Source organism: Narcine bancroftii, chromosome 4 (assembly GCF_036971445.1).
Source record: "Narcine bancroftii isolate sNarBan1 chromosome 4, sNarBan1.hap1, whole genome shotgun sequence".
NCBI lineage: Eukaryota > Metazoa > Chordata > Chondrichthyes > Torpediniformes > Narcinidae > Narcine > Narcine bancroftii.
In genome coordinates this window covers 207,922,639-207,943,058 of record NC_091472.1, presented here as the reverse complement: position 1 = coordinate 207,943,058, position 20,420 = coordinate 207,922,639, and the positions used below count along the sequence as shown (strand labels likewise).

The 20,420-nt window shown below is 46.5% G+C and overlaps 1 protein-coding gene across 6 annotated transcripts in view; it reads right to left on the bottom strand.

Moving 5' to 3' along the window:
- Window positions 1–9,088: 9,088 nt before the first annotated feature.
- The window catches only part of LOC138761518 (glutathione hydrolase 1 proenzyme-like), a 99,874-nt gene continuing 88,542 nt past the window's right edge, over window positions 9,089–20,420 (bottom strand). For 3 of the 6 annotated variants that reach the window (XM_069933781.1, XM_069933780.1, XM_069933782.1), the window contains 2 exons: window positions 13,310–13,423; window positions 10,924–12,175 (listed from right to left, as the gene is read on the bottom strand). In XM_069933781.1, the coding sequence (XP_069789882.1) occupies window positions 11,577–12,175; window positions 13,310–13,423 (713 nt within the window). In that variant the 3' untranslated portion in view covers window positions 10,924–11,576. Of the gene's footprint in view, window positions 9,409–10,923; window positions 12,176–13,309; window positions 13,424–20,420 lie in introns of those variants that run through there. The other 3 variants (XM_069933785.1, XM_069933786.1, XM_069933784.1) reach the window with 3 other exon arrangements.

Genomic DNA, 20,420 nt, shown 5'->3' with positions numbered 1-20,420 from the left:
TCATCTCTTTTTGTAACCCTGTCAAAGTCCAATTTCACCTACTGTTAATGAATCAGCTGATTTGCTTTCTCTCCAAGTAAAATGCGGCCAGTTCAGTGGGTCAGTATTGGATGTACTAATGCATCTGTCATATAAGATCAGAGAACATGACAGCACGGTACATGTCCTTGGCTCACGATATTGTGCCCTCGAAGATAAACCTAATCCACAATTTAATTTTTCCCAACTTGCTGGCTATGTGTTGAATGTCCATTGTAAATTCAGAAATGTAGGACAGATGCCGCTGTTGCCTGTCTGAACACGGATCTGACACCTTAATGAAGACAAAGGTAAGGGCTTTGTGGTCCATGTAAATTTTGAACTTCCTGTCCTCCAGGAAGTAACATAAGTGCTGAATTGCCAGGTATAATGCTAACAGTTTTCTATCAAAGTCCCTGTACTCAAGCTCTGGTAACCTGAGGTGTTTACTGGAAAAAGGCCAGCAGTTGCCATTGTCCATTCACCAATTGCTCAAGTTCACCCTCGACCGCTGTGCTGGAGGTGTCTGTTGTGAGGGCGGTCGGAGTGTCTGTCTGCGGGTGCATGAGGAGGGTAGCATGGCTAGGGCATTTTTGGTGGGCTGTCAGGCCTTGGTTGCTTCCTGGTCCATTGTATGTTTTTACTGTGTTACGAGCTTTGAGGATTCCAAAACCAGGCAGGCATAGAAATGCACCAAGACAAAAGTTAAACAAAAGTTGCTTTTAATTTTCTTAAAACATAAAAGCAGGATCAAACTTTTAAGTGGGTCTCCTGGCTTACAGGCAACAACACATATCCCACCTCACTATGATTCAGAGACCACTCTACAGGGTCTCCCAAAAGAAAGCCACCTTCCAATGGGGTTCCAAACAACAGGCTGCTTTTGAGACAGCGAAACAGGCTGTGGAACAAGCATTGCCCCTCGCTCCCAGGCAGGCAGGTGTTCCTTTTGAATTATAGGTTTCAGTGAGGGAAACCACCACCGAATGGAGCCTCTGGCAAAAGCACCAAGGTCCCAGAGTCCCATTGGGCTTCTGGACAAAGACTCTACCTGAAGCTGCTGCGTGCTACAGCCCATTCGAGTGCCAGGCGCTTGCCTGCTATCTGGCCCTCCTAGCCTCAGAGCATCAAAGAGGCACTGACCTGGTCGTCCTCCGCGCGCCCCCCGCCCCGCCCCACAACCTGCCCAAAATGTGGTGGGTCAAATCCTCCAACTCCACCTAAAAGGAAGGCTGGGCCCAATGGTCATCCATCGTAAAATGGAAGTGGTACATTGTGGACCACGCTGAGCCCAGTCCAGAAGGGGTCAACCGTCTCCATGAGCAGGTCATGTCCTTCCTGCAAACCCAGGACCCAGCCCCAGAATTATCCAAAACCATGCCCTCCTTCATACCCTTGGGCCACCCTTTGACTCCCTTAACCCTCAACAAAAACCACAAGCCTGGTTCACAGACAGCTCCAGCCGCTAGAAAGGGAGTGGGGGGGGGGGGGGGGGAGAAACAATACTAGTAGGTGGCAGTATTCCACCCCGCCACAGGGAAAAATCTTGATTGAGGAAGGGGAGGGTGACTCCAGTCAGCTTGCTGAGCTGGCAGTGGTAGCACTCACATTACTGGACACCATTAGGCCCGTTCACATATATACCAATTCATGGGCAGTGGTCAATGGTATGACAGTATGGATGCCCCAGTGGCATGAAATCGGGTGGGAAATTCATGGAGGTCCCCTCTGGGGACAGCAGCACTGGCTACTGATCTGGGATCAGGCCACCCATAGGGAGATCATAGTCCATTATGTGGATGCCCACACCACCAATAGCACAGAGGAGGCAGTACACAATGCTGCCATGGACCAGGCTGCCCAGATATGCACTGCCACCTCTTCCCCACCAGAGACTGACAATGGGGCACTGACCCCATGGGCACACTGCAAAAGTGGCCATCTAAGGGCTGATAGCACATGACAATGGGCAGAACAGTTCAGGGTCGCCCTCACCCTGGATCAGTGCAAAAGTGCTGTGCTTGATTGCCCCATCTGTCAGTGGGTAAAGCCAAGGGGTTGGCCAATTGGGCTGCCAGATCGCATTTGTCGCAGCATGGCTGCAGGTCATGTATGGAAAATTGACTATATCAGACCGCTCCCTCGCCAAAATAAGAAACAATACATCCTGACAGTAGTGGACAAATGTTCTGGTGTATTGGTGCCAATACCCTGTGAGAATGGTGACTGGAATAACATCATCAAAGGATTGCAGTAACTCTCATCCATCTGTGAAGCCCTGTGAGGGTTATAATCCGATCAGAGCTCACACTTTACAGGGTTAATGCCCAGAACTAAGTTGCTGAGGTGGGGATCTCGTGGCTACTCACATACCCTACCACCCACAGGCATTGGAGTTAATCAAAAGGATGAAGGGCCAGCTCAAAGAGAGCATCTGCACCCTGACCCCCTCCCACACACTGCAGAGTGGCTGAGCATGCTGCAGCAGGCTGGGGATCATTTAAACACACGACCCACTGGCCAAGGGGAGACCCCACTATCACGCCACCTGGCACACTCCTCACCTCCTGAATCCAAACCCACCAAACCCCCTGAGACTGAGGACTCATGGAGACCGTGGATATGACAGACACAAGATCCCCCTCCAGAAGGGATATATTGTCGCACGTGGTCCTGAGTTCACATATTGAGTCGTGATCCTGGTCCAGACTAATCTGTCTTGTCTTCACACCCACCATCTCACTTAGAGACAATGTGTTTTTCCACTCCCTCCCCCAACTCTTTCCACCCCCCCCCTTCTTCCTTCCTCCACAGGACCATGCAAGCCTTGCAGCGACCATCGGCAATATCACACCAACTAACACCTTCCTTCACATTGCCTATAACTTTGCCACTACCACTAATAAATCAAACTGCTGGATCTGTATCCAAAACCCAGCACACATCGATCAAGCACTGCCACTGACCCCATCCCGCTAGACAACTCTCAGATGAACTGCTTAGATAGACCTTTTGCTCCCGCGGGCTTTGAGGTTATCTGTATGGGGTGGGCCTGAAGGCCCCTGACCTCCCCACTGAACTCTGTTCACTCCACCAACCCCAGTGGGATGGATGCTTCAGGAAATGGTATTTCCCTTCCTACAATTTGAGCTCTGCTTGAGTCCTGACCCTCCGCATCATCCCACAAACCAAAGGAGTGTTGGTGCAGACTCCCCAACAGACACACCTTCAACCTCCCTGTTGGCGACTGTAACTGCCTGCACAGAGGGTACTCACCACCTCTAATGGTGTCACCAAACTGGGGCCCCCAGGACTAGTATGCGGCCACCGCACCTACCCCTGACTCCCTGCCTCCTGGTATAGCTGCTGTTTCCCCACATTCGTGGTGCCCTACATCCATTCTCTCGATGACCTGGAGGAGCACCCAGCCTTTGGAGACTACCGCAACAAGAGAGCCATCACAGCAGTGGAAATGTTCTGATGATCGCCTTCCCCAGGTATGGTACTGACCGGCTCTCTGCCAAAGTGATCCAGATGACCACCCTCCTGAAGACATTGGCCAATGAGATAGTGGTCACATTGCAAAATTGAATGGCCTTGGACTACCTACTGGCAGCAGATGGTGGTACCTGTGCCATCACTGGTAAGGAATTCTGCACCTATGTACACAACAAATTCACCAACATCACCCATCTAGTAGACCATATTCAGTTCTCAGTGGCTAAAATTTAAAAAAAAACCAAGGGACCAGTTCCTCCTACACATCACCTCATGGAGAGACTGGTGGCCCTTCGGCTACATTGGGGGTATCTGGACAACTATTAAACATTGAGGGATTGCTTTTATCCTTATTATTTCTATAATCATTCTGTGCTGCACCTGCACACCATGGCATTACCCCATTAGATATGGTTATTGCTTGTAACGAATGATTAGTGGGCAGTGTGTCTTCTGAAGGGGTGGATTGTAATGGAGAGGCTGCAGCCACCACTTGATGGTGCTGCCTTGCACCTATTCTGAGGACACATTGCATGTTAATCAAGGTCAAGACTCACCCCAAGCCATCAAGGTGACCCTTGCGATTGGCCCATTTAAATCACTAGGCAGCCTGTGCAGAATTTCACCCAATTGGCCCAGGTGAATCACCTCAGCTGACCCCTGCACTTAGCTTTGAGCCATTGGCCACAACAACCAATGTGGCCCAGCCTGCCCTGAATGATTGGCCCCCACAATAGTGCTTACAGAACTATAAAGGACCATGTGCCCCTTTGTTCTGCCTCTTTTGATCCCTCATGGCATGTAATTATCACCTTTCACACTGGGTTGGAGTGAGTCCTGAGGTTAGGTAGCTAGAGCTGTGTCCATACCGGTCAAGGGGTGGGAACATGTTGATCCTGACTGTTGATTGTATGTATTTAAATAATGACATTGCAAAGAGGGTGAATGGGTGGAATTGAGGAATGGGAAAGGCGTAGTCACTCTTATAGGGGTGTATTATAGTCAGCCTGAAGAAAACTGAGGTCCTCCATCAGCCAGCTCCCCACCATGACTACCAGCCCCCCCACATCTCCATCGGGCACACAAAACTCAAAACGGTCAACCAGTTTACCTATCTCGGCTGCACCATTTCATCAGATGCAAGGATCGACAATGAGATAGACAACAGACTCGCCAAGGCAAATAGCGCCTTTGGAAGACTACACAAAAGAGTCTGGAAAAACAACCAACTGAAAAACCTCACAAAGATAAGCGTATACAGAGCCGTTGTCATACCCACACTCCTGTTCGGCTCCGAATCATGGGTCCTCTACCGGCACCACCTACGGCTCCTAGAACGCTTCCACCAGCGTTGTCTCCGCTCCATCCTCAACATCCATTCGAGCGCTTTCATCCCTAACGTCGAAGTACTCGAGATGGCAGAGGTTGACAGCATCGAGTCCACGCTGCTGAAGATCCAGCTGCGCTGGATGGGTCACGTCTCCAGAATGGAGGACCATCGCCTTCCCAAGATCGTGTTATATGGCGAGCTCTCCACTGGCCACCGTGACAGAGGTACACCAAAGAAAAGGTACAAGGACTGTCTAAAGAAATCTCTTGGTGCCTGCCACATTGACCACCGCCAGTGGGCTGATAACGCCTCAAACCGTGCATCTTGGCGCCTCACAGTTTGGCGGGCAGCAACCTCCTTTGAAGAAGACCGCAGAGCCCACCTCACTGACAAAAGGCAAAGGAGGAAAAACCCAACACCCAACCCCAACCAACCAATTTTCCCCTGCAACCGCTGCAACCGTGTCTGCCTGTCCCGCATCGGACTTGTCAGCCACAAACGAGCCTGCAGCTGACGTGGACTTTTTACCCCCTCCATAAATCTTCGTCCGCGAAGCCAAGCCAAAGAAGAAAAAGAAAAGATAGACCACCTAATGGGAATGAAAACTAGAGGAGAAAATTTGTAGGGAGATAGCAGATATTTGTAATAGGCACAGGGTTGTGATAGTTGGAGATCTTAATTTTGAAAATATAGATTGGGAAACCGATTCTGTGAAAGGGCTGAATGGGCTGGAGTTGGTAAAATGTGTGCAGGATAGTTTTTTATAGCAATACATAGAGGTACTGACTAGAGAAGGGGCAGTGTTGGATCTACTGTTGGGGAATAAGATAGAGCAGGTAACAGAGGTATGTGTCAGGGTGCACTTCGGGTCCAGTGATGATAGTGCCATTAGCTTCAATGTAATTATGGAATGGGATAGGTCAAGGCCTAGGGTAGAAGTTTTCGAGTGGGGAAAAGCTAGATTTGAGGAGATGAGAAAGGACTTACGAGGAGTGGATCGGGACAATTTGTTTTATGGGAAGGATGTAGTAGAGAAATGGAGGTCTATTAAAGGTGAGATTTTGTTCCTGTCAGGATAAAAGGCAGAGTCAAAAGTTTGAAAGAGCCGTGGTTTTCAAAGGAAATTGGAAACTTGGTTCAAACAAAGAGGGAGACCTACAATAAATATAAGTAACAAGGAATAAAGGAGATGTTCGGAGAATACATTGAATGTAAAAAGAATCTTAAGAAAGAAATTAGAAAAGCTAAAAGAAGGTATGAGGTGGCTTTAGTGAACAGGGTGAAAATAAATCCAAAAGGTTTGCATAAATATGTTAAAAGCAAAAGGAGAGAAATTGGTCCATTTGCGAATCAGAGCAGACAACTGTGTGTGGAACCAAAAGAGATGGGGGAGATTTTGAACAAGTTCTTTCCTTCACTAAGGAGAAGAATATTGAATTGTGCTGGGTAAAGGAAGCAAAGAGGGTCATTATGGAAAATGTAGTGATTAAGAAAGAGAAAGTGTTGGAATTTTTGAAGTGGATAAGTCTCCAGGTCCCAATGGGATTTTCCCCAGGACTTTAAGAGAAGTTAGTGAGAAATAGCAGAGGGTCTGACAGTGGTTTTTCAATGTCATTAGGGATGGGTATAGTGTCAGAGGATTGGCGTATTGCACATGTGGTTCTTTTGTTTAAAAAGAGTTCGAAGAGTAAGCCTGGCAATTATCGGCCTGTAAGTTTAACGTAAATTAATGGAAAGCTTTCCTAAAGATAACATATTTAAGTATTTGGAGAGACAGGGTCTGATCAGAAACACTCAACATGGATTTATGGTCTACAAATTCATGAATGTATTTAGAAAAAATAACATAATTTACAAAATAATTATTCTTTTTTTGTTGATATGTGTGTGGGGTTTATATTTGGAATGTATGCTATAGAACTTAAATAAATGTTGTAGAATTGGCACACCAAACAGTGAATATTTAATACCCAATTTTTTGAAGGCTCCGGCGGGGAGGGGTTTTTTTTTAGTTTAGTAGGTGGGGGGTGGTGTTTGTTGTTTGTAGTTTGTTTTTTTTGTTGTATTTGATTTGTATTTTACAAAACCATTAAATAAAATTTTCAAAAAAAACCACAGATTTGTGTGTGGAAGGTCGTGTTTGACCAATCTTGTTGAATTTTTTGGATGTTGATGAGGGAAGAGCAGTGGATGTTCTCTTTATGGATTTCAGTAAGGGCTTCGATAAGGTTCCGCACAGAAGGTTAGTTAGGAAGGTTCAGTCATTAGGTATTAACTTTGAGATAGTCAAATGGATTCAACAGTGGTTGGAAGGGAGATGCTAGAGAGTCGTAGTGGATAACTGTTTCTCAGGCTGGAGGCTGGTGACCAGCAGTGTGCCTTAGGGTTCTGCATTGGGTCCCTTGCTGTTTGTCATTTACATTAATGATCTGGATGATGGAGTGGTAAATGGGATTAGTAAATAAGCAGATGATACTAAAATAGGTGGAATTGTGGATAATGAAGGTTTTCAAAGATTGCAGCGGGATTTGGACTGCTTAGAAGAGTGGGCTGAAAGATGTCAGATGGAGTTTAATGATGAGAAGTGCGAAGTGGTTCATTTTGGAAGGAATAATCAAAACAGGACATATGTTGTAAATGGGAGGACATTGAGGAATGCAGTGGAGCAGAAAGATCTAGGAATAATGGTACATCATTCCCTGAAGATAGAATCTCATGTGGATAGGGTGATGAAGAAGGCTTTTAGTATGCTGGCCTTTATAAATCAAAGCATAGAATACAGGAGTCGAGACTGTTCAAGGCTTTGGTGAGGCCAAATTTGGAATACTGTGTGCAGTTCTGGTCACCAAATTATAGGAAGGATATCAACAAGATAGAGAGAGGGCAGAGATTTACACAAATGTTTCCTGGGTAACATTCAGAATCTAGATTACAATGAAAGATTGAGTAGATTAGGTCTTTATTCCTTGGAGTGTAGAAGGTTGAGGGGGGAATTTGATTAAGGTATTTAAGATTACGAGGGGGATAGATAGCCTTGATGTGGATCAGCTTTTTCCCTGAGAGTAGGAGAGATTGAAACAAAGTCATGAGTTGAGAGTTAAGGGACAAGTTTAGAAGTAACATGAGGGGGAACTTCTTCAATTGGGGAATGGTGACTGTGTGGAATGAGCTTCCAGGAGAAGTAGTGGCGGCAGAGTCTATTTTATAATTTAAGGAAAAATTGGACAAGTATATGGATGGGAGGGGAATGGAGGGTTATGGGCAGGGTCCAGGTAGGTGGGTCTAGAGGAGAGGACTTGGTTTGGTGTGGACTAGAAGGGTCAAATGGCCTGTTTACATGCTGTAATTGTTATATGGTTATATGAGAGATTATTAGGTATCAAGGGATATGGGGAAAAGGCTGGAAATTAGAACAAGATGTGAGAATGGTTTAGCTCAGGGTGGATTTGTGGAGCAGACTTGATGGGAAGAATAGCCTACTTCTGTGTCTTGATCTTGTGATCTTATGATTTGAAATATCAAACATGAGGCAATGCAAAAAAACAAATGCCGATGGTGATGTCAGATATTTGCACAATTTGACATGGACAGCAAGAGGCTGAGATTCTGACATGAGATGCAATTGAAGGATCCCTTTTCAGTTTTCCAAAATTCCCTGGATTCTCAAATGTTTCCAGAGGTTTGAAAAATGTAACCTGTCTCCTGTTTTCTTTCTCATTTCACAAATGTGAAGGAAGACAACCTGACATAAATCGGTGACACTGGTTGTCCACACCCAACAATGTCCACAGCTAATGTTCAGAAATGAGGGACAGAATTGTAGTTACACAGGATTGGACTAGAAACAGGTCCCCAGGGCCAGGTTCTCCACACCCAACAATGTCTCCATCCAGGGATCAATGGGATAGAAGTCTATGCCAAAAATGCAAATGGAAAACCTGTAGTTCGTCTTTCGACAAGGCCAGTGCACAATTAGAACCTAAAGTACCCTTCAGGCCTTTCAGCCCAGGTGTTGTGCCAACCCATGTAAATCTTCCCTACCAAACACCCACAACCCTCTTCTTTTCTTGTATCCATGTGCCTGTCTAAGATGATACCACAGTAGTGGGTTGCATAAAGGAATGGGATGAGTCAGCACACAGGAGGGAGATTGAAAACTTGGCTGAACGGTGCACCAACAACAACCTTGCACTCAATGTCACCAAAACTAAGGAGCTGATTGTTGACTTCAGGAAGGGAAAGCCAGTTTTGCAATTTTTTAATGATGTTCCCCAGGTATACCTAAAAGGATCTCACCCTCATACAAAGTCAGGTGGAGTGGATAGTTTCCAACCTCAACACCAAATCTGAAACACATATCCAAAATTTCTGACTTCGACTCATGTAATTTTTGTGGTGTGAGGTACAACTGATGCAGGAAATTGTACTGCACCAGCATGTATCTGGCATTGACAATCCCAGTCATGCTGTTAAGACACGTCTTCCCACCAATTTTCATTAATCGTTGCACCCAAGTCCAACTTCCATCTCTCCCTTGACCAGTGTGGTTTCAGGCCCTCACTCTGGAATACAAAATAAATTCTAGAAATAAATTTAAATACATTCCCCTGTCGAATTAGAATCTCTATGATGCTACACTCTGGCAGAGTAATTGTTTGTCTTCATTTGTCTCTTAAGAAAGATCTCAATTGTTGAAAGCAGAAGAAGGTTCTGTTAGATAACCCAAATTTAATTCTCAATTGCTCGAATGACATTAGTTGTCCTTGATCAAAACAGTCCTCGATGCACCTGATCCCTTTTTGGCACCAGGTGTCCAGGATCTTGTTGTCCAGTGTCATGGGTATTAAATTGTTCTGGATCAAGGGTGTATTAGGAGATGGCCCCACCTTCAGTCCAATGAATTGATGTATGTTTTTGCCATGTTTGGTATATATGTTTTAAATATGGGGTTAGTTGTCTTTTTGGAAATTAATTTGGTGTTCCATGTATATACAAATTATCCTGCTGTCCCTTCTCCTTCTCCTCCCTCGAACAGTGAAACAAAATTACACAAGTGGAGTTTCCACAAGACCCAAATTTGTTCCTTCTGGAAGATATTAGTGAAGTGTGGTTTAGATTATCCAAACACCAAATTCAGTTTGTGAAGATCGCTTTGTTGGTAGTGGTTATGTGGCAGTCCGACTATCAATGGGGTATCCACGATGGAGTACGGAGACGCGGAGCTGAATTCCCCCGGAGAAGATGCCTTATAACTTGAGGAAGATGAATGACATGCTCACTGAAATGTGGCAGCCGTACCTGAGGCACAGAGGGGCGAGGGTAACCGCACCACCTCCCCCCCACCTTGAAAAATGAGTTAAGATACAGACTGTCCTGAGAGATAAATAAAGAAGAGACTGAATTAAGGTTGTGGTACAGACAATGTGTGTTTTAATTTTAATTCTTTTTCCTTTGCCTTTTATGGTTTATTTAATATCTGGGGAAGGGGAGAAAATACTGGACTCTATATATTATATTGTGTGACAAGAAAATGTCTTATATTGTTTGTATATATTTGCTTGCGTCATTTAAAATAAAACATTCTTAAAAAAAGGGACTGGAAAACCAGAGATGTACGATCCGGTGAACATTGGGGCATCAGAGGTGGAGATCTTTCCTGGAACCAACACACCAATGGCATTGTGAAGAAAGCATGTCTGCACCTCTACTTCCTTAGGAGTTTGTAGAGGTATACCAAATTTCTACAGAGGTATGGTAGAAAGTGTGCTAACTGGCTGCATTACAGTCTGGTATGGGAACACCAATACCCCTGAGCATAAAACCCTCCAAAAGGTAGTGGATGCAGCCCAGGACATCACAGGCAATACCCTCCCCACCATCAAGAACATCTACTGGGAACGCTGCCATCGAAAGCAGCAGCAATCATCAAGGATCCATGCCACCCAGCATACGCTCTTTTCTCGCTGCTGCCTTCAGGAAAAAGGTATTGGTGCCACAAGATGCACACCACCAGGTTCAGAACAGCTGCTCCCCCTCCACCATCAGACTCCTCATCAATGAACTCAATCAGGGACTCATTGAAGGGCTCTGACATGCACTTTATTGATTTTCTTTTGTTCTCTCTGTATGGCACAGTCAGTTTGTTTACATTCATTATCTGTTTACAGTTCTTAATTTGTTTACATGTTTTTGCTGTGTAGGTTTTTTTTTGCACTACCAATTAGAAGTGATTCTGCCATGTCCACAGAAAAAAGGAATCTCGGGATTATATGTGATTCATGTATGTTGCATGGTTATAAATCTGAAATCTGAATCTTTCATCTATGGTTCTATGGTACCCCTGCCACGTACCCAGACAGCTGCATATCTATACATCTCCCTTTCCTCTGTGGAGCATAATACTCCCAGTAGATGTGCATGAGGAGAGAAGGCCAGGGATGGGTCTGATCCTTATCAGCTACAGGGTCCGACCCACCAAAATGGCCACCAGGCACTGACAGGAGACTGAAATCCTTGAGAAGATGCACAGAGCTTGAGAGAGTGAACCGATAATTGGCAGTTGAGAACGAACAACTTGGAGCTCAGAGCAAACACTTGAATTGGAACGTTATCAACCAAAAATACACTGAAAATCAGGGTTGGATTTGTGGCATCCTCCTGGGTCGGTTAGGTGTGGCCAAGAGGATCAATCAGTGATGCATGGCCTACATTATCGAACTTAGCAGTGGCTTCATGCTGAGATGAATGGGATAGGAAAATTCAGTGTGGACTCGAGAGCTTGGTCCTGGTTAGAGAAAGATTGAGAAGATTGGGAATGAGCTGGGTATAGTTTGGAGAGGACCCGGTGTGATTGGAGTAGATTGGGGAATTTTGAGAAGGTTGGGAATGGTCGGAGTGATTCAAGGTTGGGAATGGTCGGAGTGATTCGGAGTGATTCAAATGCAGGCCACTTCAGAGGGAGCCAGCCAAGAGATTTCAACCCCATAGTGGTGTTATCTGCCCTACTCTGGAGATGGAGTGTTAGTGGTGGAGAGTGAACAGTAGAATCGGCAGGACGTGCCTCCAAAGGCAGGGTGTGCACAGAGCTGGTGAAGATTAGCAGGGTTGAAGTGATTGTGAACGATTGGAATATCCCAGTGGTCTCACTCCCCCAGCTCTGCACAGAATCACAGGGACTCAGTACCCCGCAGGTTGTCCTCCTTTCCGATAGTCTGACACTGCGAACCATCTCCCTTTGCTGCGAACGATGGCCTGGACCACCCCTCCTGATGTGGGCTTGGCTATAATCTCCAGCGTATGGTGCCTCGCTTTCAACCCCACCTGGATTTCCTGAAAAGCCACACAAGAGTAATCAGTACCTCCCGTCATCTGCTGCACAGAGGAGGAAGAAGCGGAAGGGGCAAATGGGTGGGTGGGCAAAGGGTGGGCTCCCTGACCTCGTGTACCGCAGACAGATCATGCGCCAGCAGACGCGGCTAGGGGACTGCACCTGAGACGTTCAGGTGGCAGCGGAGAAGACACCTTTCTGTCACCTGAACGTGCCGGCAGAAGGAGAGCTGCGTCCAAATGAACGCCGGCTCCTGTGGCCATAGTCACAGCTTGTTTATGGAACATCTTGTTGCAGCACTACATGAAAAGAATGGAAAAGAAATAAACTTTAATTGTCATCTACAAAACAGTTGTTGGTTTGTTTTCACGAGGACAATATCTCTGCGCGTTGCTCCCTATTGATGTATCCTTTCCTCTTGATCAATGATCATTTATGACAGAATTTCTGCGGGTTTCGGTTTATCAGGTTTAAGGACGTAAAGGTTGAGAGATGCTCGTGTAGAACCCTCTCCAGAATGCAAAAATCAATATGAAAGATTAACTGCAAGTAACATTCTCTATAAACCGACATCAAATTGTGGCCGGCGCAGGACTTCAGTCCCGTGCCAGCCACCCCAGCCCCGTAGTCCCGTGCCGGTTGGCTGTCAGGCAGCGGGGAGGGTGCGTGTCAGCAGCGGGGAGGGTGGGTGTTGGCAACGGGGAGGGTAGGTGTCGGCAGCGGGGAGGGTGGGTGTCGGCAGCGGGGAAGTTAGCTGTCAGCGGGTCGCCAGCTGACTGTCATCAGCCTACCCGCTGCTAGGCAACTGAAAGCTCAGATGCCTAGGGGGAGCGCTCCGAGCCAGAGAATAAGTCCTCCTCGGGGACTTACATGGGTTGAGTAAGTCCTCCTCGGGGACGGGTTCTCCACCTTCAGGTGGCCTCCCAACAGCTACATTCAGGTATTTTAGGCAGCTTTACATTTGGGTCTTCTGAAAACACCTACTGATGTGTTTCATCTGCACCCGGCTTGGCCCCTTGGATTTAAGGCAAGCAGCTCTCTCCTGGGGGTTAGGTAAAAGAGCCCTCTCTGGACCACGGCGCCCCACGCACTCTCTGCAGCCGAGCATAGAGCCCACGCAGCGCACGCAGACCTACCTGCTCCATCGCCTTCTCGACACTGGTCACGTTGGGGAACAGCTGGTTGTGAAACCGTGGTTCTCTCACTGCTTGCTCTGCTTTGTAATTGAACCACAGTGCGTTCATTATCACCTGGAGTTCAGGAGAAGCACAGAAAACAGATCACACCAGAAGGTTGTTTCAGCAGCTAAGTGACTGGCTGCCACGCACGCCTCCCCCATCCACAAGACCACTGAGCAGAACAGTACAGAAGCAGGTCTGTGCCAGCCCCAACTCCCATTGCCAGCATCTGGTCAAGGACCCTCCAATCCCTGTGTGTTCATGTGCTGGTCTCCACAACCTCTTTAGGGGGAGTGAGGGACGGGAAGATCGGGAAAAGCTGCAGTAGGTGGTGAATGCATCTCAGAACCTCCCTCCCCTCCACCGATTCCATTTACTTTATATACTCGTTTAAAAGTCACATTTTGTGGACCAATTTTCAGGGTAAAATCTAGGAGGCCGACTATTAAACACGTAATACTCAGATGGGTGGGTGGGTGGTTGACCGGGATCTGCAGTCAAGACATCAGGCACTCAGATGGGCGGGTGGGTGGGTGCCCGGTATCTGTGGTCAAGGCATCGGGAGCTCAGATGGGTGGGTAAGAGCCCGGGGTCTGCAATCGAGGCATCAGGAGCTCAGATGGGCGGGTGGGTGGTTGAGGCCAAAAACCGGGGGTGGAGGGGGTCAATTTTTTCACGAGATATGTGGAAAATACCAGATTTTGGGGCTAAAATATTCCATGCATTTATTCGTACATCTCCCGCTGGCTAGGACAGGCAGCCGATGGACTGAAGGACCCATCACAGCCTGGATACACTCTTCTCCCTCCTCCCAGTAGACCATGGAACATAGGAGTGAAACCTGGCCATTCAGCCCATCGAGTACACCCCACCTTTCCATCATGTCTGATTGGCTACCCTTTCCAACCCCATTCTCCTGCCTTCCCCCTGTAAACCTTGATTCCCTATTCAAAAACAAATCCACCTCTGTCTTAAATATCCCCAGTGACTTGGGCTCCACAGCCCTGGCAAGAAATTTCACAGATTCCCCATCCCCTTCCTCCTCGTCTTTGTTCTTAATGGATGTGTTTGGACTCCTCCACCACGGGACACGTCCTCCCCACATGGACTCAGTCCAGGCCTTTCACTATTCAGCAGGTTTCAATGAGATTTCCCCCCCCTCCCCCCAGGGGCATGGCTAAAGGGGGGGCGGGAGCAGGGAGCGGCCACTCCCTCTCAGTGGTGCCTTTTCAGCCCAGCAGTGCCAGCTCCTTCGCTCTCCCCTTCCTTTGGGGCAGCCCCATCACCCAGGCCGAGCCATGATGGTGCGTGAACTATACCCAACTTGCTGATGAATTGATCAGTCCAATTAGTGTGCAGCTTTTCGGGTGGTCGTGATGTTGGTTCGCCAAACCACCGCCAAAACTCCCCCCTCCCCACACACACACACACACACACACACACTTTTTAAAAGAGGGGACTCCACTACATTGTCGAGCAGTAGCCAAGGAAAATCCTGGCTTTGGACATGTTGCTTAAACATGATCCCATCCATCACTCTTAGCTGTGCACATTGGCCATGAAATCTGTAAGGAGGCTAGAGAAATGAACTCATGGGTTCTGAACAGCCACTGCCATCTCAGAACTTCTATTCGGTACATTTAAACAAGATGACCATCATGATTTAGCCACAGATGCAGTGACAGGTTCAGTTGAACAAGAGGTTTCTCTCCTATACCTTCAGTTCAAAGGCTAAGTATATTTATTGGCAAAACAATCTAACAAAAATAAACAGAACAGCCCCTTTTGGTGCTCAGTTAGGCAAACCACTCACTGCCACAACGTGTTTATCGCAAAGGTGCAGCAAGACTACAGCCCCTTTTGTACTTGCGTCTTATGAAATCGGCTGTCAGTGTCCTGGAATAGGGATAGGGGTTTGGCTACTCACCCTTGACCACACTTAACTGGGACATTGAAAATTTTCAGACTTGCAAGGAGCCATCCCCGGGGTTAGGACGGTTCTACCTTCCACCGGAGACGTTATGACACATCGAACGATGGTGGACCTGCCCTAAATTCTGATCAATGTATTATGATCTTATATTTCAACAAAAATAATCATGCCTAATTATAACATAATCAAATTTATATACAGCACAGTATGAGCCCTTCAGCCCCTGCTGTTGTTGTGCCTACCTATATAAACCTATATAAAGGACAGTGGGAAAGTGCGAAAAATAAATAGCAATAGCGGATAATTTTTAAACAGCGTGGGGTAATCAGTAGCGCTATTTATATAGTGTGTGAAATTTGATAGCACTATCACGTACAATGTGTTCAGCGTGGGAAAGTCAGTACCACTCTTGTGTACAATTACAATTTATAAAGCATGGAAAAGTTGGTAACACTGTCACATACAATTTATACAGCAAGGGAAAGTTGGTAGCCCGATCGTGTACAATTTATACCGTGTGGGAAATTTGGTAGCGCTATCATACATAATGTATAAAGAGCATGGAAAATTTGGTAGCACATCACCCACAATTTAGAAATACCATAAGAAATTGTGATGAACCTGCACTCCCAGAATTCTCTGTGGCAGGGGGTTTCTTGCCATATGGCATTCTGGGAAGTCAGGTCTATCATCACTTTTTCTCCACGATCTTTATAAATTGTGCACCATGCACACACACACACACACACACACACACACACACACACACACACACACACACACACACACACACACACATAAAAAAGGGTGAGAACATCATCTGGTGCCGGCGTTGAGAAGAATTTTGCTGTAACACGAGACCCCTTTTAGGCTGATTGGCCATTAATTCCTAGGACCAGTTGTGGGTGTGAAAGGGGCTAATCTCACGACACTGGTGATTTTCCAGATTGATAGGTTACTTTTGACTTTGACAGAGGCCCTGAGTTTGCTCTGCTGGAGGAGAAATTCTATGGAGTGGAGGCGAGGTAAAGCAAACAAGCCATCGATGATTTTAGAGTGCTGGGGACATCTGACTTTTATTCTAAATCTACCCTCTCTGTTATCCACGGGTAGTGACTGTGCAATTAAATATTCTCGAATTTACAGAAGGCCGTTTGAATTAGGGCAGCAGGCCAATTACTAAACTCCAGTGGGTAAAACACGCCATTTGTCAGAACGAGCAATTCTCAGTGACCTTCCGGGCACATCGTTAAAAAGGCAAAAAACTAAGGAAAGCAAACTTGAACGGTGTTGTTGATCATTAGTGACGTGGTGTTGGAATGGCAGTGTGCAAAATAAATATTACAATTAGTCCTGCATTAAGTTGCAGACTGTTGGAACCAAGGGGTTAAGTAATCATAGAAAATATGCCTATGTACTATTCATTATGTATTAATTAATCCAGTACTATGTAACAATTTACTATTTATTTCAAGTATACTGTTTAAGGAAAATAGGAATGCAATTAAGTAACAGCCACAGTATGTAGCAAAGTTGGCTGAGTATAGTACGTGCAGAATTTGCTGTCTCCAAACACAAAAGAGAGAAAATGTATGAACCAATCTAGGAGGAATGCTAAGACATGAGGAGGTGTTGAGTAGAACAGAAGACTATGGCCAAACGAGAACAAAGAGTACCATGACTGAGAATGTCGGAGACAAAGAAAATGTATAAACCAATTCAGTAGGAAGGTTAAGGCATAAGGAGGTGTTGAGTAGAACAGAAGGCTATGGCCAGATGAGTACAAAGAAATAATTAAATATATGGGGTATGAATTGATTTCTGATCAAGCCAACAGGATGTTCTGGCCTTGAGGATTAAGATGGGAGGTCTACATCTTAGATAACTGCAGAGCAGGAAATTGCTTGAGATAAATCTTATGCAAGGAATCTAGCAAAGAAAGCCAACTTTTGTTCAGTGCAATAATGTTGATCTATATAAACAGAAGAGACTGGACAGTAGGAGTCAGTCTTGGGGAATAGATCACTGAGCAGGTGACCTATGAACTAACAACTGAACCTGAGCTCTGTTAAGCTTTATTCTTGTGCTGTGTAATAAACTGATTGTTGAACCAAATACCTTCTCCTATCACTTCATTCAATGAGCACGCTGGACTCAGATGACACATAGACTAAATTGAGGGTAGGGTAAAGCCAGAGTCCGACAAGACCCACAAGGGAGTGCCCACCCGAAACATTGACCGTCTTTTTCTCCCACTGATGCGCTTCGATCTGTTGATTCCCTCCAGCGAATTGTAATTGCTCCTGTTCAGCAAAAGCCACTTTCAGGTGCATTCTCCGCCAAGAATGCGCCTGCAGAAGTGGATGCAGACCTGTGGAATGGTCGTTCAGGTGTGTAATGGAGGATTTAGACTAGCTTATGAAAGAAGGGATGCAGTTGCATCAGAAGACATAATCTCAATTCCACTATGAGGCCCAGGATGCATATTTAGTAGACACACCTAAATTCCACCATGGGGCCCAGGATGCAGTTGAATAGGAAGACATTATCTAAATTTACACTATGGGGCCCAGGGATGCATATGAATCAGTAGACATTATCAAACTTCCAAGAGATGCAGTTGTCTTTTGTTGGTCGCAGACTGTCAGGAGACCTTGAAGATAATTAAATCATTTGTTCAAAGAGATAAGATCTGAAGTAAACAACTTTTGGGTAATATAAGCCATGGTCCCACTGCTGAAGTTTGAGACTCTCCAAGAGGTGGCAACATCTCTCAGCAAGAAGAACTTCAAAATTTCAAACCGACGTCCCGGTCCGGGGAGGTGGAGAAGCTGCTACCGGAGCCCAGACAACCTACTACAAGTGTGCAGTCGTCGCCTCGCTTTGGCAGTTGGGACCAGTCCAGGCATTGATAAGTATAATTGGGAAGGGCTTGCAAATTGTAGTGTGAATTCAGCTTTAGATTTAGTAATAAAGACTTGTATAAACTGAACTGCTCTCGGTGTGTGTGTGTGTCTTATTTTCTTTCGGTAGCTCGAACACTGTGACCAATCTAAAATGAACAAAGTGAGAAATACAAATTTACCCAAGACAATTGACGTAGTCGAGCAGGATTGGTTTCAAGATGTTTCGCCAAAAGAAGGAGGTGAGCCCTGAGCAGTTCTTGATTCCAGGATGGACTTCCAAAGACGATGGGTTTGGCATGTTGGCCAATACCCTGTCTTTGTTGGGACCAGCCCTCAGTTGGGATCAGAAGTTAGATCCATCAAGTGTGCCTCTGGGAGAGCAGGTTGCCACTCTCCTTCAAGAAAGTAAATTTCCTGTTTAAAAAGGGGACGCTGACGGACGGTTTTTGGCTGCTGGCCACATCCTTACGCCACTCTGTTCAGCGTGATGCAGAATCAGTTCAACGAGAAGTAGAATCTCAGCATAAGAGAGAGCAACTAGAGGAGGAGGTAGAAGCCCTGCAACAACGCTGTTCCATGATGAGTGAGATTGTTTGCACCAGTCAGGACCGAGCCAAAGAATGGGAGGATAAGCATGTCCGTAATATTAAACTCCGGCAGCAGCTCTGTGCAGATAAAGAAAGGCATGGAGTAGAACCCGATCCACATCGTATTCGTGCCATGATAAGGAATGGCGACGATCCTGATTTAATTGATGAATGGGACGGGAATATCTGGAAAGATGACCATGGTAATAATGCAGATACTCCTCAGCATGTGCCTAACATACTGCCCTCTACACCTGCTGTTCACACCCACCCCATAAGGCAGCAAACTTCCCAAACAGACGAAAGGGGGGATGATGTAAGGGAAGAGATTGAAGGGATAGATAGCCTGATCTCCCAAGCGGACCCAGGGGAAAATACCTGAACCCCTTCTTATGCCCTATGGCCCACCCCCTCTACGGGATGGCCTGGGCCTCGTCCCGTCCACTGGGCAAAGGACCCTGTAGGCCAAAGTGGGAGCAGAGGTCAAGAGCAGTCAATGATCCGTGACTTCTCTATAAAGGAGCTGGCTGCCATTGGAGATCGATTTAGGCAAAAGGTGGGAGAAACTCTGGCAGCCTGGCTCCTGCGTGTTTGGGAGCAAGGAGGGGGTAATGTATATTTAACGCCTGAGGAATTGTTAGGATTAGGAACATTGATTACTGATATCCGGGTCACTACTGAGTTGTGGGGTAGAGGGAGAGAGATGGATTACTTACTTGCCACTCTAGGGGATGCCCTGCTACGAGTATACCCATCACTAGTAGATTGGGATTTACATTTGCAGAACAAATGGGGCACCCCAGAGGAGGGTATAGCAGTAATTCGTCAGCAGGCCCTGGCCTCTGCCTTGTATGCAGGGCATTTGAGGCTGTGGGTACGTGGAGGGAGCCCTGATGAAGAGATATTCATGGCCGGAATGCATACCAGATTGGTTCGTTCTGCCTAACCCACTGTACAGGGACCGGTTCTGTCCGTAACTAGTCCGCTAATTGGGCACCCTGTGTCCTAGGCAGTGCACGCCTTATCTGGGCTTCGAGAATTAGAGTTGGGAGGTAAAATCCACTCACATACAACCCAGGTTAAATCAGACAAGGAGGATGAAAAGAGAGGGGCTGCTGCTAATAACGGACCGACAAGAAAGGACCTTTTTCTAACCTTTAAGTTAGGCGTACCTAAAAGTGATATTGATGGGAAACCTACTGCAATCCTTTATGCCCTTTATAAGAGAAAGGCAGGTGTTGAGTCCTCCTGGCCCAGCTGTGCCTTCTGCTCCCACTGCTGCTCCCACTGAGCCAGCTTCTCTTGCTCCAGTTATCAGTGATGAGATACAACAAATGGTTAAAAAGGCTCATGGATAATAGTGGCATGTGGGCCTGGAAGCCCCCGAACCCTACTAAAGCATGAGGGTGTGGGCAGGGCCCCCGTGTCTACTCCATTGAGATATGGCAGATACATGGGGACCCACGACCCTACATACCATTAACAGTCCATTGGGGTGGGGTAATGACCGCCAATATTTGTCCTTGGTCGATACCGGTGCGGAGCACTCGGTGATTCTGGGTAACCCTGAACTCTGGACTGGACCAACATTTCGAATAGAGGGGATGGGAGGAGCAGTCACCCTGGCAAAGGAAATAAAAGTC